Below are 25361 nucleotides of genomic sequence, written 5' to 3'. Positions count from 1 at the left end.
ATCTCCTCTCTGTGTGGCTACGCTGTACAGGTCAGTGTGGGGGGGGACATCCTCATCTCCTCTCTGTGTGGCTACGCTGTACAGGTCAGTGTGGGGGGGGACATCCTCATCTCCTCTCTGTGTGGCTACGCTGTACAGGTCAGTGTGGGGGGGGGGGGACATCCTCATCTCCTCTCTGTGTGGCTACACTGTACAGGTCAGTGTGTGTGTGTATGTGTGTGAAGCTACTACATGATTAGCTAGTGCTCACTAGCTAGTTAGTTCACATCTGCTAAGGTGTGTGTGTGTGTGTGTGTGTGTGTGTGTGTGTGTGTGTGTGTGTAGGTGGCGTGTGGCATGGCATATCTAGAACAGAGGCGATTCCTCCACAGAGACCTGGCGGCGAGGAACGTCCTGCTATCAACCAATGAGATGGTGAAGATTGGTGACTTTGGCCTAATGAGAGCACTGCCATCACACCAGGATACATACGTCATGGAGGAGAGCCACAAAGTGCCCTTTGCATGGTAGGTTGGTGACTGTGTGGGTGTGTGTGCATTCTCACCGCATGATCCTTTTCTAAACAATATGATCTCCTTCTATCCTTACCCCCATCTCTCTATGTCTCTCTCTCTCATTGTCTCTCTCTCATTCTCTCTCTCTCATTGTCTCTCTCTCTGATTGTCTCTCTCTCTCATTATCTCTCTCTCTCTCCCTCATTGTCTAACTTTCTCTCCCTTATTGTCTAACTTTCTCTCTCTCATTGTCTAACTCTTTCTCTCTCTCATTGTCTCTCTCTTTGTCTCTCTCTCTCCCATTGTCTCTCTCTCTGATTGTCTCTCTCTCTCATTATCTCTCTCTCTTTCTCATTGTCTCTCTCTCCCATTGTCTCTCTCTCATTGTCTCTCTCTCTCATTGTCTCTCTCTCTGATTGTCTCTCTCTCTCTCATTATCTCTCTCTCTTTCTCATTGTCTCTCTCTCTGATTGTCTCTCTCATTGTCTCTCTCTCTCATTATCTCTATCTCTCATTGTCTCTCTCTCTCTCTCTCCCTCATTGTCTAACTTTCTCTCTCTCATTGTCTCTCTCATTGTCTAACTCTCTCATTGTCTAACTCTCTCTCTCTCTCATTGTCTAACTCTCTCTCTCTCTCGCTCTCATTATCTCTCTCTCTTTCTCATTGTCTCTCTCTCTGATTGTCTCTCTCATTGTCTCTCTCTCTCATTATCTCTATCTCTCATTGTCTCTCTCTCTCTCCCTCATTGTCTAACTTTCTCTCTCTCATTGTCTCTCTCATTGTCTAACTCTCTCATTGTCTAACTCTCTCTCTCTCTCATTGTCTAACTGTCTCTCTCTCTCTCTCTCTCTCTCTCTCATTGTCTAACTCTCTCATTGTCTCATTGTCAAACTCTCTCATTGTCTCATTGTCTAACTCTCTCATTGTCTCATTGTCTAACTCTCTCATTGTCTCATTGTCTAACTCTCTCATTGTCTCATGGTCTAACTCTCTCATTGTCTAACGCTCTCATTGTCTAACGCTCTCTCTCTCTCATTGTCTAACTCTCTCTCTCATTGTCTCTCTCTTTGTCTCTCTCTCTCTCTCTCATTGTCTAACTCTCTCTCTCTCTCTCTCTCTCATTGTCTAACTCTCTCTCATTGTCTCTCTCATTGTCTAACTCTCTCATTGTCTCTCTCTTTGTCTCTCTCTCTCTCTCTCTCTCTCATTGTCTCTCTCATTGTCTCTCTCTCTCTCTCTCTCTCTCTCTCATTGTCTCTCTCATTGTCTCTCTCTCTCTCTCATTGTCTCTCTCTTTGTCTCTCTCTTTGTCTCTCTCATTGTCTCTCTCTTTGTCTCTCTCTTTGTCTCTCTCTCTCTCTCTCATTGTCTAACTCTCTCTCTCTCTCATTGTCTCTCTCATTGTCTAACTCTCTCATTGTCTCTCTCTTTGTCTCTCTCTCTCATTGTCTAACTCTCTCTCTCTCTCTCTCTCTCTCTCATTGTCTAACTCTCTCTCTCTCTCGCTCTCATTATCTCTCTCTCTTTCTCATTGTCTCTCTCTCTGATTGTCTCTCTCATTGTCTCTCTCTCTCATTATCTCTATCTCTCATTGTCTCTCTCTCTCTCCCTCATTGTCTAACTTTCTCTCTCTCATTGTCTCTCTCATTGTCTAACTCTCTCATTGTCTAACTCTCTCTCTCTCTCTCATTGTCTAACTGTCTCTCTCTCTCTCTCATTGTCTAACTCTCTCATTGTCTCATTGTCAAACTCTCTCATTGTCTCATTGTCTAACTCTCTCATTGTCTAACTCTCTCATTGTCTCATTGTCTAACTCTCATTGTCTCATGGTCTAACTCTCTCATGGTCTAACTCTCTCATTGTCTAACGCTCTCATTGTCTAACGCTCTCTCTCTCTCATTGTCTAACTCTCTCTCTCTCATTGTCTCTCTCTTTGTCTCTCTCTCTCTCTCTCTCATTGTCTAACTCTCTCTCTCTCATTGTCTCTCTCATTAACTAACTCTCTCATTGTCTCTCTCTTTGTCTCTCTCTCTCTCTCATTGTCTAACTCTCTCTCTCTCTCATTATCTAACTCTCTCTCTCATTGTCTCTCTCATTGTCTAACTCTCTCATTGTCTCTCTCTCTTTGTCTCTCTCTCTCTCTTTGTCTCTCTCATTGTCTCTCTCTTTGTCTCTCTCTTTGTCTCTCTCTCTCTCTCTCTCTCATTGTCTAACTCTCTCTCATTGTCTCTCTCATTGTCTAACTCTCTCATTGTCTCTCTCTTTGTCTCTCTCTCTCTCTCTCTCTCTCTCTCATTGTCTCTCTCATTGTCTCTCTCTCTCTCTCTCTCTCTCATTGTCTCTCTCATTGTCTCTCTCTCTCTCATTGTCTCTCTCTTTGTCTCTCTCTTTGTCTCTCTCATTGTCTCTCTCTTTGTCTCTCTCTTTGTCTCTCTCTCTCTCTCTCATTGTCTAACTCTCTCTCTCTCTCATTGTCTCTCTCATTGTCTAACTCTCTCATTGTCTCTCTCTTTGTCTCTCTCTCTCATTGTCTAACTCTCTCTCTCTCTCTCTCTCTCTCTCTCATTGTCTAACTCTCTCTCTCTCTCGCTCTCATTATCTCTCTCTCTTTCTCATTGTCTCTCTCTCTGATTGTCTCTCTCATTGTCTCTCTCTCTCATTATCTCTATCTCTCATTGTCTCTCTCTCTCTCCCTCATTGTCTAACTTTCTCTCTCTCATTGTCTCTCTCATTGTCTAACTCTCTCATTGTCTAACTCTCTCTCTCTCTCTCATTGTCTAACTCTCTCATTGTCTCATTGTCAAACTCTCTCATTGTCTCATTGTCTAACTCTCTCATTGTCTAACTCTCTCATTGTCTCATTGTCTAACTCTCTCATTGTCTCATGGTCTAACTCTCTCATGGTCTAACTCTCTCATTGTCTAACGCTCTCATTGTCTAACGCTCTCTCTCTCTCATTGTCTAACTCTCTCTCTCTCATTGTCTCTCTCTTTGTCTCTCTCTCTCTCTCTCTCTCTCATTGTCTAACTCTCTCTCTCTCATTGTCTCTCTCATTAACTAACTCTCTCATTGTCTCTCTCTTTGTCTCTCTCTCTCTCTCTCATTGTCTAACTCTCTCATTGTCTCATTGTCAAACTCTCTCATTGTCTCATTGTCTAACTCTCTCATTGTCTAACTCTCTCATTGTCTCATTGTCTAACTCTCTCATTGTCTCATGGTCTAACTCTCTCATGGTCTAACTCTCTCATTGTCTAACGCTCTCATTGTCTAACGCTCTCTCTCTCTCATTGTCTAACTCTCTCTCTCTCATTGTCTCTCTCTTTGTCTCTCTCTCTCTCTCTCTCTCTCTCATTGTCTAACTCTCTCTCTCTCATTGTCTCTCTCATTAACTAACTCTCTCATTGTCTCTCTCTTTGTCTCTCTCTCTCTCTCTCATTGTCTAACTCTCTCTCTCTCTCATTGTCTAACTCTCTCTCTCTCTCATTGTCTCTCTCATTGTCTAACTCTCTCATTGTCTCTCTCTCTCTTTGTCTCTCTCTCTCTCATTGTCTCTCTCTTTGTCTCTCTCTTTGTCTCTCTCTTTGTCTCTCTCTCTCTCTCTCTCTCATTGTCTAACTCTCTCTCATTGTCTCTCTCTTTGTCTCTCTCTCTCTCTCTCTCTCTCTCATTGTCTCTCTCATTGTCTCTCTCTCTTTGTCTCTCTCTTTGTCTCTCTCATTGTCTCTCTCTTTGTCTCTCTCTCTCTCTCTCATTATCTCTCTCTCTCTCATTGTCTCTCTCATTGTCTAACTCTCTCATTGTCTCTCTCTTTGTCTCTCTCTCTCTCTCTCTCTCATTGTCTAACTCTCTCTCTCTCTCTCATTGTATCTCTCTCTCTCTCTCTCTCTCTCGTCTCTCTCTTTGTCTCTCTCATTGTCTCTCTCTGTCTCTCTCTTTGTCTCTCTCTCTCTCTCTCTCTCTCTCATTGTCTAACTCTCTCTCTCATTGTCTCTCTCTTTGTCTCTGTCTTTTTCTCTCTCTCTACATCTCTCTCTCTCTCCATCTCTCTCTCTCCCTCCATCTCTCTCTCTCTCTCTCTCTCCATCTCTCTCTCTCTCTCTCTCTCTCCTCTCTCTCTCTCTCTCTCCCTCCATCTCTCTCTCTCTCTCTCTCTCTCCCCATCTCTCTCTCTCTAGGTGTGCTCCAGAGTCATTGAGGAGCAGAAGTTTCTCTCATGCTTCAGACACTTGGATGTTTGGAGTCACTCTGTGGGAGATGTTTACACACGGACAGGAGCCATGGCTAGGACTCAACGGCAGCCAGGTACACACACAGACACACACATACACACACAATGTGTCTGTCGGCAGTGCTTGATAAGTTTGTGTGTGCAGATTCTCCATAAGGTGGATGTGGAGGGGGAGAGGCTGGTGAAGCCAGAAGACTGTCCCCAGGATGTTTACAACGTGATGCTGCAGACCTGGAGCCCTCAGCCTGATGACAGACCAACATTCACCGCCCTCAGAGACTTTCTATTGGAGGTAGGGACCAGACTAGAGATGCGCAGGTTGACCTATAACCCACAGTTATATCCGCAGTGCGGGTAGGCAGGTTTAGGGTTGGGTGACCACATCTCCCGGATTGTGCGGGACAGTCTCATATTTTGGCCCTTTGTCCTACAACAAAACAATCTTGTCCCGTATTTTAGAAAATACAGTTGATTTGTAATGTATTTCAGTCACATTCCAACCTGTTACTTGCAGTCACGTTGCGCTTATGATTTTAAAAAAAAATTGTATATATATACATACATATACACTACCGTTCAAAAGTTTGGGGTCACTTAGAAATGTCCTTGTTTTTGAAAGAAAAGCTAATTTTTGTCCATTAAAATAACATCAAATTGATCAGAAATACAGTGTAGACATTGTTAATGTTGTAAATGACTATTGTAGCTGGAAATGGCTGATTTTTTTTAATGGAATATCTACAGATCTTCAGTTTCTTGGCAATTTCTCGCATGGAATAGCCTTCATTTCTCAGAACAAGAATAGACTGACGAGTTTCAGAAGAAAGTTATTTGTTTCTGGCCATTTTGAGCCTGTAATCGAACCCAGAAATGCTGACGCTCCAGATACTCAACTAGTCTAAAGAAGGACAGTTTTATTTCTTCTTTAATCAGAACAACAGTTTTAAGCTATGCGAACCTAATTGCAAAAGGGCTTTCTCATGATCAATTAGCTTTTTAAAATGATAAACTTGGATTAACTAACACAACGTGCCATTGGAACACAGGAGTGATGGTTGCTGATAATGGTCCTCTGTATGCCTATGTAGATATTCCATAAAAAATCTGCCGTTTCCAGCTACAATAGTCATTTACAACATTAACAATGTCTACACTGTATTTCTGATCAATTTGATCTTATTTTAATGGACAAAAAATGTGCTTTTCTTTCAAAAACATGGACATTTCTAAGTGACCCCAAACTTTTGAACGGTAGTGTATGTATACAGTACCAGTGAAACGTTTGGACACACCTACTCATTCAAGGGTTTTTCTTTATTTTCACTATTATCTACATTGTAGAATAATAGTGAAGACGTCAAAACTATAAAATAACATATGGAATCATTTAGCTGTCTTCTGTATACCACCCCTACCATGTTACAGCAAAAGTGATTGGCTCAAACGCATTAAAAACGAAAGAAATTCCACAAATGAACTTTTAACAAGGCATATCTGTTAATTGAAATCCATTTCAGGTGACTACCTCATGAAGCTGGTTGAGAGAATGCCAAGAGTGTGCAAAGCTGTCATCAAGGCAAAGGGTGGCTGTTTGAAGAATCTAAAATATAAACTATATTTTGATTTGTTTAACACGTTTGGTTACTACATGATTCCATATGTGTTATTTTCGACAATGTAGAAAATAGTAAAAACAACAACAACAACAAAAATACTTGAATGAGTAGGTGTGTCCAAACGTTTTGACTGGTACTGTATATGTCCATATACTGCATATGTCATAAGGATGTGGTACCGGTGATTTTAAACACTTCTCAAATCTTTGTTGAGATCTGATATTCTGCGCAGCGCAAGACGGAGACATAGACCAATATCATTGGCTTATCGTCAACCAGTCATGTTTCTCAAATCCTTTTGGGCTAAATTCCAGCTAAACTTGGAGAGAACAGTTTTTTTTAATTTTTTATTTATTTCACTTTTATTTAACCAGGTAGGCAAGTTGAGAACAAGTTCTCATTTACAATTGTGACCTGGCCAAGATAAAGCAAAGCAGTTCGACAACATACAACAACGCAGAGTTACACATGGAGTAAAACAAATATACAGTCAATAATACAGTAGAAAAATAAGTCTATGTACAATGTGAGCAAATGAGGTGAGATAAGGGAGGTAAAGGCAAAAAAAGTCCATGGTGGCAAAGTAAATACAATATAGCAAGTAAAACACTGGAATGGTAGATTTGTAGTAGAAGAAAGTGCAAAGTAGAAATAGAGATAATGGGGTGCAAAGGAACAAAATAAAATAAATAAATACAGTAGGGGAAGAGGTAGTTGTTTGGGCTAAATTATAGATGGGCTATGTACAGGTGCAGTGATCTGTGAGCTGCTCTGACAGCTGGTGCTTAAGGCTAGTGAGGGAGATGTGTTTCCAGTTTCAGAGATTTTTGTAGTTCGTTCCAGTCATTGGCAGCAGAGAACTGGAAAGAGAGACGGCCAAAGGAGGAATTGGCTTTGGGGGTGACCAGAGAGATATACCAGCTGGAGCGCGTGCTACAGGTGGGTGCTGCTATGGTGACCTGTGAGCGGAGATAAGGGGGGACTTTACCTAGCAGGGTCTTGTAGATGACCTGGAGCCAGTGGGTTTGGCGACGATTATGAAGCGAAGGCCAGCCAACGAGAGCGTACAGGTCGCAGTGGTGGGTAGTATATGGGGCTTTGGTGACAAAACGGATGGCACTGTGATAGACTGCGTCCAGTTTGTTGAGTAGGGTATTGGAGGCTATTTTGTAAATGACAACGCCAAAGTCAAGGATCGGTAGGATGGTCAGTTTTACGAGGGTATGTTTGGCAGCATGAGTGAAGGATGCTTTGTTTCGAAATAGGAAGCCAATTCTTGATTTAACTTTGGATTGGAGATGTTTGATGTGAGTCTGGAAGGAGAGTTTACAGTCTAACCAGACACCTAGGTATTTGTAGTTGTCCACATATTCTAAGTCAGAACCGTCCAGAGTAGTGATGCAGGACAGGCGGGCAGGTGCAGGCAGCGATCGGTTGAAGAGCATGCATTTAGTTTTACTTGTATTTAGGAGCAGTTGGAGGCCACAGAAGGAGAGTTGTATGGCATTGAAGCTCGTCTGGATGGTTGTTAACACAGTGTCCAAAGAAGGGCCAGAAGTATACAGAATGGTGTCGTCTGCGTAGAGGTGGATCAGAGACTCACCAGCAGCAAGAGCGACATCATTGATGTATACAGAGAAAAGAGTTGGCCCAAGAATTGAACCCTGTGGCACCCCCATAGAGACTGCCAGAGGTCCGGACAACAGGCCCTCCGATTTGACACACTGAACTCTATCAGAGAAGTAGTTGGTGAACTAGGCGATGCAATCATTAGAGAAACCAAGGCTATTGAGCCTGCCGATGAGGATGTGGTGATTGACAGAGTCGAAAGCTTTGGCCAGGTCAATGAAAACGGCAGCACAGTATTGTTTCTTATCGATGGCGGTTACGATATCGTTTAGGACCTTGAGCGTGGCTGAGGTGCACCCATGACCTGCTCTGAAACCAGATTGCATAGCGGAGAAGGTGCGGTGGGATTCGAAATGGTCGGTAATCTGTTTGTTGACTTGGCTTTCGAAGACCTTAGAAAGGCAGGGTAGGATGGATATAGGTCTATAGCAATTTGGGTCAAGAGTGTCCCCTCCTTTGAAGAGGGGGATGACAGCAGCTGCTTTCCAATCTATGGGAATCTCAGACGACACGAAAGAGAGGTTGAACAAGCTGGTAATAGGGGTTGCAATAATTTCGGCAGATAATTTTAGAAAGAAAGGATCCAGATTGTCTAGCCCGGCTGATTTGTAGGGGTCCAGATTTTGCAGCTCTTTCAGAACATCAGGATTTGGGAGAAGGAGAAATGGGGAAGGCTTGGGCGAGTAGCTGTGGGGCGTGCAGTGCTGTTGACTGCAGTAGGGGTAGCCAGGTGGAAAGCATGGCCAGCTGTAGAAAAATGCTTATTGAATTTCTCAATTATAGTGGGTTTATCGGTGGTGACAGAGTTTCCTATCCTCAGTGCAGTGGGCAGTTGGGAGGAGGTGTTCTTATTCTCCATGGACTTTACAATGTCCCAGAATTTTTTAGAATTTGTGTTGCAGGAAGCAAATTTCTGCTTGAAAAAGCTAGCCTTAGCTTTTCTAACTGCCTGTGTATATTGGTTTCTAACTTCCCTGAAAAGTTGCATATCACGGGGGCTGTTTGATGCTAATGCAGAACGCCATAGGATGTTTTTGTGTTGGTTAAGGGCAGTCAGGTCTGGGGAGAACCAAGGGCTATATCTGTTCCTGGTTCTACATTTCTTGAATGGGGCATGCTTATTTAAGATGGTGAGAAAGGCATTTAAAAAAAATAACCAGGCATCCTCTACTGATGGGATGAGGTCAATATCCTTCCAGGATACCAGGGCAAGGTCGATTTAGAAAGGCTTGCTCGCTGAAATATTTCAGGGAGCGTTTGACAGTGATAAGTGGAGGTCGTTTGACCGTAGACCCATTACGGATGCAGGCAATGAGGCAGTGATCGCTGAGATCTTGGTTGAATACAGCCGAGGTGTATTTAGAGGGCAAATTGGTTAGGATGATATCTATGAGGGTACCAGTGTTGTATCTGGTGGGTTCATTAATAATTTGTGTGTAATTGAGGGCGTCAAGCTTGGATTGTAGGATGGCTGGGGTGTTAAGCATGTCCCAGTTCAGGTCACCTTGTAGCACGAGCTCTGAAGATAGATGGGGGGCAATCAGTTCACATATGGTGTCCAGAGCACAGCTGGGGGCCGAGGGTGGTCTATAGCAGGCGGCAACGGTGAGAGACTTGTTTTTAGAGAATTGTTTGGGTACAGACCTGGATAGTAGGACAGAACTCTGCAGGCTATCTCTGCAGTAGATTGCAACACCGCCCCCTTTGGCCGTTCTATCTTGTCTGAAAACGTTGTAGTTAGGGATGAAGATTTCAGAGTTTTTGGTGGACTTCCTAAGCCAGGATTCAGACACGGCTAGGACATCACTGCTAAAGCAGTGAATAAAACAAACTTAGGGAGGAGGCTTCTAATGTTAACATGCATGAAACCAAGGCTATTACGGTTACAGAAGTCATCAAATGAGAGCGCCTGGGGAGTAGGAGTGGAGCCAGGCACTGCAGGGCCTGGATTCACCTCTACATCACCAGAGGAGCAGAGAAGTATGAGGATAAGGGTACGGCTAAAAGCTATAAGAATTGGTCGTCTGTGACGTCCGGAATAGAGAGAAAAAGGAGCAGGTTTCTGGGGGCGATAAAATAGCTTCATGGTATAATGTACAGACAGGTATGGTTGGATGTGAGTACAGTGGAGGTAAACCTAGGCATTTAGTGATGATGAGAGAGATATTGTCTCTAGAAACAGCATTGAAACCAGAAGATGTCATAGCATGTGTGGGTGGAGGAACTGAGAGGTTGGATAAGGTATAATGAGCAGGGCTAGAGGCTCTACAGTGAGTTAGGCCTAACTACTAACCAAAATCCTGCTTCAGACGAGGAGCTACAAAGTAGTATTAAACTAAAAGATATCAGGTAATTTCGTCAAACTTGTGAGGCTCTCCATGCTCATTAGTTGCTCATTCAACATACTTTCTGCTACTTCACTCAATTCCGTTTGAACAAAAGGCTCCTTTAGCAGTAGCAGACCACTGTTTTACGATCCCTGAGACCAACCAGAAATGTTTTCTTGGCCAAATATTCCAAAGTGTTCATAAAACAGCCACACATGTGGTCTCTAGTTTCTGAATCACCACATTTTGCGTGAGGCCAAAGAGTAGACTAGGTGCGCTTCAATTTTCCTGTTGGGTGCAGTGGACTGCAGCGGTGTAATGCTGCCGGAACGCACCAGAGCGTTGCTCTGCCAGTTCGCACTATGGTGCTCATTTAGTAAAGTTAGATTAGATCAAACCTGAATCAATGTCTTGCAAGATCACATAATGATTAATTAGTATATTACATTACAGACCCAAATATAATAGCATAGTAGCCTATACCATTACTGTTATACCAAGAACACCACATTAGTAATTTATTTTCTTATGAGATTTTAGGAATGGTTAGCTTAAAACAGAAATGATCATGCTGGCAAAACTCAACAGATTGCGCCACTAGGCAGAAATATGCTTAGAATGAAACAAAATACAGGAAGGCTATTTACTGTATATTGAACAAAAATATAAACTGAGTTACAGTTCATAAAAGGAAATCAGTCAATTGAAATACATTCATTTGTCCCTAATCTATAGCTTTCACATGACTGGACAGCCATGGTGGGCCTTGGAGGGCATAGGCCACCCACTTGGCAGACAGGCCCAACCACTGGGGAGCCAGGCCCAGCCAATCAGAAGTGGCTTTATTACAGACAGAAATACTCCTCAGCACACCCCAACCCCCCTCAGATGATCCCGTAGGTGAAGAAGCCGGATGTGAAGGTCCGGGGCTGGCGTGGTTACACGTGGTTTGTGGTTGTGAGGCCGGTTCGACGTACTGCCGAATTCTCTAAAACAATGTTGGCAGCAGCTTATGGTAGATAAATTAACATTCAGTTCTCTGGCAACAGCTGTGGTGGGCATTCCACGCTCCCTCAAAACTTGAGACATCTGTAGCATTGTGTTGTGTGACTAAACTGCACATTTTAAAGTGGTATTTTATTGTCCCGAGCACAAGGTGTACCTGTGTAATGGTCATGCTATTTAATCAGTTTGGATGGATTATTTTGGAAAAGGAGAAATGCTCACCAACAGAGATGTAAACAAATTTGTGCACAAAAATTAAGCTTTTTGTGCGTCTGGTAAATATCTGTGATTTTTATTTCAACTCATGAAACATGGGACCAACACTTTACATGTTGCGTTTTATATTTTACTTCAGCGTAGTATATTAACACCATCTGCTCTAATCTGCTCACAAGAAATGTCATTGAAGACAATATAAATGCATATTCACATGAAACTGATTGTGGTTAAATGATTGGCATGCAGATGGATTTTTGGATATTTCACCGGTAAAATGTGAGTAATTATCATTCACGATGGACAGTGATGATGGCCTATTTTGAAATTAAGTAGGTATGCCTAATTTATAGACCTCTGCTACCCGACCCGAGCCCGACGAACCCTGACATTTTACATTGGGTTAGGGCAGGAAGGGCCTGTTTTTCATCAATAACTAGGGTAACTCAGGGCGGCAGGTAGCCTAGTGGTTAGAGCGTTGGGCCAGTAACCGAAAGGTTGTTAGATCGAGTTCCCGAGTTAACCCACTGTTCCTAGGCCGTCATTGTAAATAAGAATTTGTTCTTAACTGACTTGCCAAGTAAAATAAAAAGGGTATGGACAGGGCTCGATCCATAACTAGGGTCCAGACAGGGCTCAGGTTTCACTAAATTGATCACTGACATTTTGAAGCTGAGCCGTTTGTTCGTGCTCTGATGCGCAGCACAGTTATATCTGACTAAGATCATAAGATGGTCAGAAGTCCTTCAACCTCATCAAATATAAACAGGAGAGATTATTTCACAGAAAATAATAATGTTCCTTGAGTTTTGTCTGAGTTTAGAGTGACGAAAAGTAGCTAAAAGTCCACTGCTCTCTCATGTCTCGTCATTGAGCAGAGCAGGCCAAGCGGAGCCGTTGGATACTCTCAAATCAAATGTTATTGGTCAGATACAGGTGTTTAACAGATGTTATTGTTGGTGTAGCGAAATGTTCTCAGACGCCACGAGCAGAGTGCATGCAGAGCGAGCTGCGAGTAGGGAATGCGTGACAGACAGAGGAGCAGCTAATGGATTTACTAATGGAGGAAGTTATTTCGAGTTTCGAGCAGTGTCGGGCCTGGGTAGGGTAGGTCCTGAACATTGTGGGCATGGGTAGGGCTCGGCATTAGCGGTGTGTGGGTGAAATCACTGGGGAAGCCAAGCCAGAAAAAAATGGCCATATTACAACCTAATTGCAATGTTTACTCTGTAACCCGTTAGTTCAAATGCCGTGCGACCGTGATATATAGGCCTAAGGCCGAGACAATAAGAAGACGCAGTGGCAGAATAAATTCAACCACACCTTACTTTCATCACAAAACCAGAGAGTAAGCGCTGTCCAGTGAAGTCCACAAACCACATTGCATGTAACAAACAGTCGAATAAGTTAATGTTTCTGGCATTTTCGGACCACTAAACAACTATTGATTTAGAACTACGGAGAGTTACCGCAAGTCGCAAAGAAAACAGGAGCTGCCTCCACTATTCCAGCACCATTTCAGCTTCAACATCATCAAATCACCTCTGCTTTGTCTAATACAGTGACAACTAAAAGATACAAAAAAATTATTTGGTCCAATCAAAGTAAGCTAAATATGATTTGGCTGTCCATGGTTCTGATTTGTGTGTGTGTGTGTGTGTGTGTGTGTGTGTGTGTGTGCGCGTGTGTGTGTGTTCAAGTAGAAAATATATGTTGACACCCTACTTGTAGAGAAACACCAATTCCATCATCTTCTCTTTCATGTTGAGGAAATGGTCTATGACTCAGTCATACAGCACGTTTTTAGTTTTTGTGGTCATAGGCTACCTGGCTAAAATGCTTGTTCACTAGCCTAACTTCCTTTCATGGGCAATGATGAGCCAGCTAGCCAGCTTCCATCCTCTCAGGTCAGGGGCACAATGTATGAATTTATGGTTGAGTCAGAATCACCATTATAATCATTGGCCAGTACGGAGAATTAGGTAAAACCACAAGTTCAAATCCCTATGTCCATCCATGGCTCATTTAGGAAAGGGACCATTTTAGCTAGCTAGCTAGCCACCGGAGGACAACAACACAACAAGATGCAACAATTCAAGTTTTTTCTGTAAATTATGTTTTGCTCTCAATGTGATTGGTGTGAAGACAAATCCAAACAGGTTTCCCTTGACACTTTTTGTTGTTGCGCCAGGACCATTCACAGTTGAGCTCACTCAGTTTAGCTCAACGCTGATTTGCTATTAATTTATACTTTTTTTAATCAAGAGAGGCCAAATGCTCGCTGGGTTCCCTTGCATTCAATGCTACGGGCGGCAACAATGTCATACTTTTTTTGACCAGACAGCATCAGATAGATGGGCGACACATACAGAGACATGCTGTTTCGCTCGCTTGGATGCTTTCTCCGGTGAGATACATTCAGCCTCTTGCGAATTGAAGGAAACTGATGAAACAGAGAGATGAAATATACATTATTTTATTTTTTTATTTTATTGGTAAATGTTTTGGGGAAGCCTGTCTTCCCTTGGCATCCATGAATACACACCACTGGGGCTCGGACTCAAAATTCATGCCCGTGCAGGGCTCTACTAACTTGTTGTTGAAGGGGATTAACTTGTTTGGGGTAGGGGGCAGTATTTTCACGTCTGGATGAAAAGCGTGCCCAGAGTAAGCTGCCTGCTACTCAGGCCCAGAAGCTAGGATATGCATATTATTAGTAGATTTGGATAGAAAACACTCTGAAGTTTCTAAAACTGTTTGAATGATGTCTGTGAGTATAACAGAACTCATATGGCAGGCGAAAACCTGAGAAAATCCAACCAGGAAGTGGGAAATCTGAGGTTTGTAGTTTTTCAAGTGATTGCCTATCCAATATACAGTGTCTGTGGGGTCATATTGCACTTCCTAAGGCTTCCACTAGATGTCAACAGTCTTTAGAACATTGTTTCAGGCTTCTACTGTGAATGGGGAGAGAATAAGAGCTATTGGAATCAGGTGTCTGGAAAATTGGCATGAGCTCAGTCATGCGCACGGCCGTGAGAGCGAGCTGAGTTCCTTTTCCGGTTGGAATATTATTGAAGATTTATGATAAAAACATCCTAAAGATTGATTCTATACATAGTTTGACATGTTTCTACAAACTGTAATGCAACTTTTTTGACTTTTTGTCTGGCCTTGTGCATGCGCCTTCTGCATTTGGAATAGTGAACTGAACGCGCGAACAAAAAGGAGGTATTTGGACATAAATATGGACTTTATCGAAACAAAACGAACATTTATTGTGGAACTGGGATTCCTGGGAGTGCATTCTGATGAAGATCATCAAAGGTAAGTGAATATTTATAATGCTATTTCTGACTTTTGTTGACTCCACAACATGGCGGGTATCTTGTTTTGGTGACTGAGCGCTGTACTCAGATTATTGCAAAGTGTGCTTTCGCCGTAAAGCTTTTTTGAAATCTGACACAGCGGTTGCATTAAGGAGAAGTGTATCTTTAATTCTATGCATAACAGTTGTATATTTTATCAACGTTTATGATGAGTATTTCTGTAAATTGATGTGCTCATTCACCGGAAGTTTTGGAGGCAAAACATTTCTGAACATTACATGCCAATGTAAAATGTTTTTTTGTTGTTGATATAAATATGAACATTATCGAGCAAAACATACATGTATTGTGTAACATGAAGTCCTATGAGTGCCATCTGATGAAGATCATCAAAGGTTAGTGATTAATTTTAGCTGTATTTCTGGTTTTTGTGACGCCTCTCCTTGATTGGAAAATGGCTGTGTGGTTTTTCTTGTCTATGTGCTGTCCTAACATAATTTAATGGTATGCTTTCGCCGTAAAGCCTTTTTGAAATCGGACACTGTGGTTGGATTAACAAGAAGTTAATCTTTAAAATGGTGTATAATACTTGTATGTGTGAGAAATTTGAATTATGAGATTTTTGTTGTTTTGAATTTGGCGCTCTGCTATTTCACTGGCTGTTGGCGAGTGGGACGCTCCCACATACCCCAGAGAGGTTTTAATAGAGGGTTCTGACAAATTATTTAATTTTATGGAGGCTACACTGTCCTGAGAATGTCCCACAAAATCATCCTGTTGTCCCGCATTTAGGTATTTTAAATGTGGTCACCCTAGTTTAGTGTCATGAAATATTGTGTGGATGAAGGGCGGGTTGTTGGCGGGCAGGTTGAATAAAGAGAAAACAATGCGTTAAAAAAACATAAATGTTTCACTCTTGTGCAATTCATATCTATAGGCTACATTATTTTCATCGCGAGTTAGTGTGCAGCCTAAGCTTTAGGGCCTAACTGTAGCGCGCCAAATACACGCCAATCGCCAAATGCTTTTGGGAACTTGGCCAGAAAAGGTTAACGTTGATCCACTGAGGTGAAAATGACAATGTTGGAGTTTAATTCAATAAGAGAAAAGCTCCGAAATAGAGAGTTGAAAATAAATAGGAGGGCCAGAACAGTAGTCTAACGTTTGGGAAAGATTTGGTGAATTGGTAAAAGAGGATGATAGCAGTGCTAACTATGTTACGTGTGATGATTGTGAGGCGCTATACGAATTCTACAGTCACAGGACGGAGACTTCGAAATTACTGTTCAGATGGGTTAAATGGAACAGTAGCCTGAAATCTGGACTGACTGTAGGTCTATAACCTCTCACATAGTCTAATATAATATAATATTAACTCCTGTAGAATTAAGCATTTCTTGCACTAAAATGATACATCAAATGTAAAACAGGAGTGGAGAAATCTTGAGAGAATGAATGCGTGGTTAGGGACTGTGTGTAAAGGTGTTATCTTTATCAGCATCATAAAATCTGATAGTATTTCAACCACATAAAATAGGCATCCAAACCAAACTGAAATCTTATCCGAAACATGTTAGGTAGTTTTCGCCGCTTTTAATTTCCTTAAACCGGTCAAACTGATGTTGTGAAAATGTTGCAATAATCAGTATTATTGCATTTTCTCCCCGGTCCTTAAACCTTGTTGTGCGAGAGAAAACTAGATTGAAGTATTCATTCTATCGATTTAAGACATTCTATAACCTAATTATCCTACTCCTGTCTATAGCTTACAAAAATAAATAAAATCATTCAAAATAGGCTACTACACCAAAAATCATGATTTGGCCAAAAAGGATCGGAAGGGCCTGCAGTTTGGGTAGGCTGCGCAGCAAATACCGAATAGATGTTTGTTGAGTTGCGACTGTCAGTGAAAAGTAGAGGCACAGCCAGGCATATGGCATTATTTCAAAATACAGAAACATAGTTTGGAAAGCAAATGGCTACTACTGTAAAGAGAAGACAAAAAACCCTCATCTGTCTTTTAGTTAGGCCTATCAAAATTCTCAAATGAATTGAGCGAACGGTATAGCCTATCTTATTGGCCCCAGCAGAGAGCACTGTCCGTATCCCTGGTGCGCATATTCACTCTTTGTCATTGTTGGGTCAGTGCCTCTTAAACGGTTTTTGTTCGGACAAGGTTAGAGGGACATCATATTGTAATTGTGTCTCCCCTTCTCGTTAGCCGATTTAATAGATCAGAAAACATCGCTTTTATTCATTTGTTTGTCAGTGTTCGCAGAGAAGACTACCCTGTCATTTTTGTTATATTAAAAAAGATTGTGTCCAGTCATATAAAGTGTAGTAGAGTTGCATGAATTGTGTTTACAAAAGGCCACATTTTTCCTGTGCAAAGAAAGGAGAAGAAACGTCTCTGATATTGCCTATAGCATAGGTCACTCTTCACCACTACGTGCTCAGACATGCATTTTTGGCAAACAATGATTGAGTTATATTATTAGCCTAAATTAGGACAATCCAATCTACTTATCACATTAGGAATAGTAGGCTTGCATAAGTCTGCAAATGTGATGATGCATGGAATGTGATGATGCATGGAATGTGATGATGCATGGAATGTGTTGATGTAAGGGTGCATTTTTCTGGTAATTTGCTTCCCCAAACTTGAAACTCACCACCTCCTATGTCTAACAAGTAGTGAAGCCGCATGTATCTAATTGTAGACAAGTTGACTAACAAACAGTCTACCAAAATGTCTGAAATTATAAGCAGAAACATAGGTCTATCTATAGACAGGCCTGTCAAAATATTACTCCACCATCTCTGACTGTACAGAGCATTTTCTATTTTAGCGGGTCGGGTGCTGGCCTCAGATTTTCACTATCACATATAGTCGGGCAATTGTGGGTGCGGGTGAAGAAACAGGTGAACCGTGCATCACTAGAATACACATTCATGCATGTTTCACCAAGTGTCCAGCAGAGAGCGGTGTAGGTACACGAGTGATTGCAAGACTGCAGGTGCAAAGGAAAAATGTATGTTGGTTTTATAAATCTTGGGGCAGATTTCCCAGACACAGATTAAGCCTAGTCCTGTAGAATCCTTCCATGTAGAATCATGCTTTTTAGTCCAGGATTCGGATCAATCTGTGTCTGGGAAAACTGCACATGACATTCTCCACCTAGTAGTCATAATCGTGTGTGTGTGTGTGTGTGTGTGTGTGTGTGTGTGTGTGTGTGTGTGTGTGTGTGTGTGTGTGTGTGTGTAGACCATGCCTACAGACATGAGATCACTGCAGGACTTTGAAGAACCAGACAAACTTCAGATCAACATGAATGACATCATCACCGTCATCGAGGGCAGGTCAGTGGGTGTGTGTGTGTACAGTGAGGGGGAAAAAGTATTAGATCCCCTGCTGATTTTGTATGTTTGCCCTCTGTCAAAGAAATTATCAGTCTATAATTTTAATGGTAGGTTTATTTGAACAGTGAGAGACAGAATAACAACAAAAAAATCCAGAAAAACGCATGTCAAAAATGTTATAAAATGATTTGCATTTTAATGAGGGAAATAAGTATTTGACCCCACTGCAAAACATGACTTAGTACTTGGTGGCAAAACCCTTGTTGGCAATCACAGAGGTCAGACGTTTCTTGTAGTTGGCCACCAGGTTTGCACACATCTCAGGAGGGATTTTGTCCCACTCCTCTTTGCAGATCTTCTCCAAGTCATTAAGGTTTCGAGGCTGACATTTGGCAACTCGAACCTTCAGCTCCCTCCACAGATTTTCTATGGGATTAAGGTCTGGAGACTGGCTAGGCCACTCCAGGACCTTAATGTGCTTCTTCTTGAGCCACTCCTTTGTTGCCTTGGCCGTGTGTTTTGTGTCATTGTCATGCTGGAATACCCATCCACGACCCATTTTCAATGTCCTGGCTGAGGGAAGGAGGTTCTCACCCAAGATTTGACGGTACATGGCCCCGTCCATCGTCCCTTTGATGCGGTGAAGTTGTCCTGTCCCCTTAGCAGAAAAACACCCCCAAAGCATAATGTTTCCACCTCTGTGTTTGACGGTGGGGATGGTGTTCTTGGGGTCATAGGCAGCATTCCTCCTCCTCCAAACACGGCGAGTTGAGTTGATGCCAGAGAGCTCCATTTCGGTCTCATCTGACCACAACACTTTCACCAGTTGTCCTCTGAATCATTCAGATGTTCATTGGCAAACTTCAGACGGGCATGTATATGTGCTTTCTTGAGCAGGGGGACCTTGCGGGCGCTGCAGGATTTCAGTCCTTCACGGCGTAGTGTGTTACCAATTGTTTTCTTGGTGTTACTATGGTCCCAGCTGCCTTGAGATCATTGACAAGATCCTCCCGTGTAGTTCTGGGCTGATTCCTCACCGTTCTCATGATCATTGCAACTCCACGAGGTGAGATCTTGCATGCAGCCCCAGGCCGAGGGAGATTGACAGTTCTTTTGTGTTTCTTCCATTTGAGAATAATCGCACCAACTGTTGTCACCTTGTCACCAAGCTGCTTGGCGATGGTCTTGTTGCCCATTCCAGCCTTGTGTAGGTCTACAATCTTGTCCCTGACATCCTTGGAGAGCTCTTTGGTCTTGGCCATGGTGGAGAGTTTGGAATCTGATTGATTGATTGCTTCTGTGGACAGGTGTCTTTTATACAGGTAACAAACTGAGATTAGGAGCACTCCCTTTAAGAGTGTGCTCCTAATCTCAGCTTGTTACCTGTATAAAAGACACCTGGGAGCCAGAAATCTTTCTGATTGAGAGGGGGTCAAATACTTAATTCCCTCATTAAAATGCGAATCAATTTATAACATTTTTGACATGCATTATAGATTATATAGACTGATCATTTCTTTGTCAGTGGGCAAACGTACAAAATCAGCAGGGGATCAAATACTTTTTTCCCTCACCGTAGGTATGTGTGTGAGTGGGTGGGTATGTGTAAGAAGAATGATTCATCATTCAGAAAGGCAGATAGATATCTAATATGAAGAACATATATCCTTATTTGTAATGTGCAATAGGGAATCAGATCCGTGTGTGTTCATGTGTGTCTCCAGAGCAGAGCTCTATTGGTGGAGAGGTCAGAACAGAAGGACGTTGCGTGTGGGACAGTTTCCTCGCCACGTGGTCACGTCGGTCAGCGGCCTGTCGGCCCAAGACATCAGCAGACCACTCACACACTCCTTCATTCACACTGGACACGGAGACACTGACCCACACAGGAGCTGGGGGCACGCTGACCGCATAGACAGGTACACACACACACACACACACACACACAGAGACCTGGCTGTTACCTGCAGGTACAGTGTCTGACAACTGGAGTAAAGCATAGCCCTGTTAGCAGTGCTATTGCTCTTTAGCTTGTCAGGCACAATAAAACCAATGGAAAAGTCCCCAAATACACCTGAAGTACTGTGTTAACACCGTGTTTAAACTCCACTATGTCCCTGGTCTTTACCCCTCCCCAGCCTGTACTTGGGAAACCCCATGGACCCCCCTGATGTTATGGGAATGGATCCTTCCACTGCCCGGCCCACCAAACTACCCAGCCGCACCAGGAGTGAGTAGACTACACAAACTAACACACATTTATTCTCTCCTTACAAATATCTTCCTACCTTTTTATTCATTCATAGTCTCTCCCTCTTTCTGTTTTTGTCTCTCAGAGAAGCCTCCTCCTCGTCCTCCTCAGCCTGCTGTCCTGATCAAGAGTACGTCTCCCATGCTGAGTGTGTTTACCTGTATATGTTGAGCTGTCTATGACTCTCTGATTGATGATAATGGTGTGTGTGTGTGTGTGTGTGTGTGTGTGTATGTATGTGTGTGTGTGTGTGTGTGTGTAGAGCCGTTCTATGACTCTGTGTTAGATGATGATGATGAATATGAAGGTGCTTCGTCGGGGCTGAAGAGGCTGGGCGCGGCTATAGGCCTTAAACTCCGCCCGGGGGAGGGGTCAGGTGTGAGGTCGGCCAAAAGCGAAGTCTCGCTCATCGACTTCACCGATGACAGCTTCAGCTCGGCCACGCCCTCCCCTCTCACTGAGACATGCATACCTGACCAGGACACACTCCAGGTACACACACACACACACACACACACACACACACACACACACACACACACACACTCAGACGGCAAAATAACCTTCTTCTCTCCCTCCAGGACCTTCCTTCCATCCTGGACTGGCCCCTCCCTCTTCCTGCCTACGACGAGGTTGCCTCAGAGGCCGAGGGTCAATTGGCAGACCAGGAGGTTCGATCTATCACTGGATTACCAGAGGGCATGTTGGCTCCGCCCAACACTGATGCAGAGAGAAGGGGCTTAACTCAGTCAGCTGATCTGTTCCAGGAGCTGCAGAGAGAGGTACGACACACACACACACACACACACACACACACACACACACACACACACACCACATGTTAGTCATTTGAGACTGGAGTTTTAACGTTGTTTTTCTCTCTTCCTGCTGACCTGCAGGTGATGGTGAAGCTGCGTGTTCCCATGACAGCCGGCCGTTCCCTCCCCTCCTCCCCCCTCCCCCTCTCCCTGGCCCCTCACAGACAGATCTACCTTCCTCCCCCCTCCTCTTCCTCCTATGAGGACAGACCCATGCTACCTCCACGCTCCCCCATCCCACCGCTCCGCTCCTCCAAACGCGTTTCCCTATGTGAGAGGGAAAACACGCCCCCTCAGATCCCTCCCAGAGACCACGCCTTCTCTCAGCCCTCCTCACGCTCCTCCTCCCCTCTTCCTTTAGTGCTTCCCCTCTCTGTCTCCCCTCTCTCCTCCTCCCTTTGTCTCCCCCCTCCTCCCCTCTCCTTCTCTCCTCGTCAGAGGACTGGACTATACGGGGTTGTTGGTCCTCTCGGCTCTCTAATCTCCTCCCCCTCTTCCTCTCCTCCCTCCTCCTCCCTCTATTCCTCCATGCTTATGGCTGCCCCTCCCCCCAGTTCCTCGTTGGATCCCCTCTCTGAGGGGCGTGGCCTGTCAATACTTATTGACAACTCTCAGAGTTCTGAACGCCCCGTCTACTTAGAGAGGTATGGAGCCACCAAAATGGCCACCGTCCGACCCATGGTGCAGCAGCAGCCAGGTGGGAGTGGGGCCAGGCCTAACTCCTCCCACAACAACAACAACCACAGGACTCAACATTTAACTACAGCTCCCAGCAGGCAACGGGAGAACGGCCTCATTCAGGTTAGAGATGTTCAGAACAATGAGGCTGCATTCAAGTGCAAGACTTCTGAACCTATGAGATGCTTAAACGTGTGTGTGTGTGTGTGTGTGTGTGTGTGTGTGTGTGTGTGTGTGTGTGTGTGTGTGTGTGTGTGTGTGTGTGTGTGTGTGTGTGTGTGTGTGTTTACACGCACACAAACACACACACTCTCTCTAACATCTGTCTTTCCCTCCCTCTCTCTCTCTATAACATCTGTATTCTCTCTAATAGCTGTCTTTCCCTCCCTCTCTCTCTCTCTATAACATCTGTATTCTCTCTAACCTCTGTCTTTCCCTCTCTTTCTAACATCTGTATTCTCTCTAACATCTGTCTTTCCCTCTCTCTCTAACATCTGTATTCTCTCTAACATCTGTCTTTCCCTCTCTCTAACATCTGTATTCTCTCTACCATCTGTCTTTCCCTCTCTCTCTAACATCTGTATCTCTCTGTTGTAGGTAGAACAGTTGTTCCAGCTGGGTCTGCGTTCTAGAACAGAGTGCCAGGAGGTTCTAGAGCGTTGCCAGTGGAACCTAGAACAGGCAAGCACCATGCTACTGGACTCTTGTGGAAAAGTAGGCAGAGACAGACTCCAGGACTACTAACCCTACAGACCTACTGTTCTAAAAACTACAGACCTGAAACAACAAACCTTTACCTATTACTACAGACCTTTAACTACAGACCTGAAACAACAAACCTTTACCTATTACTACAGACCTTTATCTACAGACCTGAAACAACAAACCTTTACCTATTACTACAGACCTTTATCTACAGACCTGAAACAACAAACCTTTACCTATTACTACAGACCTTTATCTGCAGACCAGCCACCTATATACTAGAGAACTCTGACAATGAGGTGAAGCCAACAGATTTAAGGCTGGAGACTAGTAGCTCACTGAGGGGGGGGGGTCACAGAACAGACGTTCCCTTGCTGGAGACTATAGGACCTGGTTGAGTCCTACGGAGGGAAACACTGGACGAACACAATACTGCATGTTCAGTAGTTAAGTTATTATATTGTATAGATGCAGTGCCTTCAGAAACTATTCACACCCCTTGACCTTTTCCCGCTTTGTTTGTGTTACAGCATGAATTGAACATGGAGTAAACTGAGATTTTGTGTCACTGGCCTACACACAATACCCCATAATGTCAAAGTGGAATTATGTTTTCAGAACTTTTTACAAATTCATTAAAAATGAAAAGCTGAAAGGTGTCGAGTCAATAAGTATTCAACCCCTTTGTTATGGAATGCCTAAATAAGTTCAGGAGGAAAAATGTATTTGCTTAACAAGTCGCATAATAAGTTGCATGGACTCACTCTGTGTTCAATAATAGTGGTTAACATGATCATCTCTGTACCCCACACAGACAATTATCTGTAAAGTCCCTCAGTCGAACAGTGAATTTCAAACACAGAATCAACCACAAAGACCAGGGAGGTTCTCCAATGCCTTGCAAAGAAAGGCAGCTATTGGTAGATGGAGAGAAAAAAGCAGACATTGAATATCCGTTTCAGCATGGTGAAGTTATTAATGACACTTTGGATGGTGTATCAATACACTCAGTCACTACAAAGATACTGGTGTCCTCCCTAACTCAGTTGCCGGAGAGGAAGGAAACCTCTCAGGGATTTCACCATGAGGCCAATGGTGACTTTAAAACCGTTGCAGAGTTGAATGGCTCTGATAGGAGAAAACTGAGGATGGATCAACAACATTGTAGTTACTCCACAATACTAACCTAATTGACAGAGTGAAAATAAGGAAGCCTGTACAGAATAAAAATATTCCAAAACATCCATCCTGTTTGCAATAAGGCACTAAAGGAAAACTGAAAAAATGTGGCAAAGAAATTAACTTTATTTCCTGAATACAAAGTGTTATGTTTGGGGCAAATCCAACACAACATATCACTGAGTACCACTCTTCATATTTTCAAGCATGGTGGTGGCTGCATCATGTTATGGGTATGCTTGTCATCGGCAAGGACTAGAGAGTTTTTTTAGGATTAAAAAGATCAATTCAAATTTGATTTGATTTGAATAAAGCTAAGCACAGGCAAAATCCTAGAGGAAAACCTGGTTCAGCCTGCTTTCCAAAAGACACTGGGAGACAAATTCACCTTTCAGCAGGACAATAACCTAAAACACAAGGCCAAATATACACTTGAGTGTACAAAACATTATTAGCACCTGCTCTTTCCATGACATACACTGACCTGGTGAATCCAGGTGAAATCTATGATCCCTTATTGATGTCACTTGTTAAATCCACTTCAATCAGTGTAGATGAAGGGGAGTAGACAGGATAAAGAAGGATTTTTTAAGCCTTGAGACAATTGAGACATGTATTGTGTATGTGTGTCATTCAGAGGGTGAATGGGCAAGACAAATTATTTAAGTGTCTTTATACGGGTATGGTAGTAGGTGCCAGGTGCACCGGTTCATGTCAAGAACTGCAACGCTGCTGTGTTTTTCACTCTCAACAACTAACTTGACAGAGCTTGAAGAATTTTTTAAGGAATAATGTGCAATCCAGGTGTGCTAAGCTCTTAGACAATTACCCAGAAAGACTCACAGCTGTAATCACTGCCAAAGGTGATTCTAATGTATTTACTTAGGGGTGTGAATACTTATGTAAATTAGATATTTCTGTATTTAATTTTCTATAAATTTGCTAAAAATGGTCAAAACATGTTTTAATTTTGTCATGATGGGGCATTGTGTGTAGATGGGTGAGAATTCTTTTTTATTATTAAATGTTGAATTCAGGCTGTAACAGCATGTGGGATAAATCAAGGGGTATGAACACTTTCTGACGGCACTGTTAATCATTGTTAGTTATATTTTCTCACAGGATCAAATGTGAAGTATGAATATTTATTGTTTGGATATTTAAGGATTATTTATGTTACTTTAATTACTTCAGCTCGTGTGTGTGTGTGTGTGTGTGTGTGTGTGTGTGTGTGTGTGTGTGTGTGTGTGTGTGTGTGTGTATGTTGATAGCTACTGTAGATGCTCATGCTGTCACTGTTAATGATATGTATATCAGGGATATAAAATGATACTTTCTGTTTTATTTCATGACTACTACAACACTACAGACAATGAGTCCAGATGAAGTGTTCTGCACAGATATGTGTCATTGTAAAGTATGATAATAATGTTGTATATTAGATACAAAGTAAAGTAAAGTAAAAATGGTATAATACGTATTAAGTATTTAAGTGTAAAGTTTAGTAAAATGTTGTGTATACAGT

At 42.9% G+C, this 25361-nt stretch overlaps 1 protein-coding gene across 2 annotated transcripts in view; it reads left to right on the top strand.

Annotated features, from left to right (window-relative positions):
- Positions 1-23311, top strand: part of tnk2a (tyrosine kinase, non-receptor, 2a) — a 31865-nt gene extending 8554 nt beyond the window's left edge. The window contains exons 8-18 of one of the 2 annotated variants that reach the window (XM_045702648.1): positions 325-506; positions 4671-4797; positions 4869-5015; positions 18111-18205; positions 19930-20124; positions 20344-20435; positions 20542-20586; positions 20719-20948; positions 21038-21238; positions 21356-22075; positions 22550-23311. In XM_045702648.1, the coding sequence (XP_045558604.1) occupies positions 325-506; positions 4671-4797; positions 4869-5015; positions 18111-18205; positions 19930-20124; positions 20344-20435; positions 20542-20586; positions 20719-20948; positions 21038-21238; positions 21356-22075; positions 22550-22696 (2181 nt within the window). In that variant the 3' untranslated portion in view covers positions 22697-23311. The remainder of the gene's footprint in view (positions 1-324; positions 507-4670; positions 4798-4868; positions 5016-18110; positions 18206-19929; positions 20125-20343; positions 20436-20541; positions 20587-20718; positions 20949-21037; positions 21239-21355; positions 22076-22549) is intronic. The other variant, XM_045702647.1, reaches the window with a different exon arrangement.
- The last annotated feature ends 2050 nt before the right edge of the window (positions 23312-25361 follow it).

Source organism: Salmo salar, chromosome ssa19 (assembly GCF_905237065.1).
Source record: "Salmo salar chromosome ssa19, Ssal_v3.1, whole genome shotgun sequence".
In the NCBI taxonomy this organism is placed as follows: Eukaryota; Metazoa; Chordata; class Actinopteri; order Salmoniformes; family Salmonidae; genus Salmo; species Salmo salar.
The sequence above is the reverse complement of the archived record's forward strand: the minus strand, read 5'-3'. Positions and strand labels throughout refer to the sequence as shown.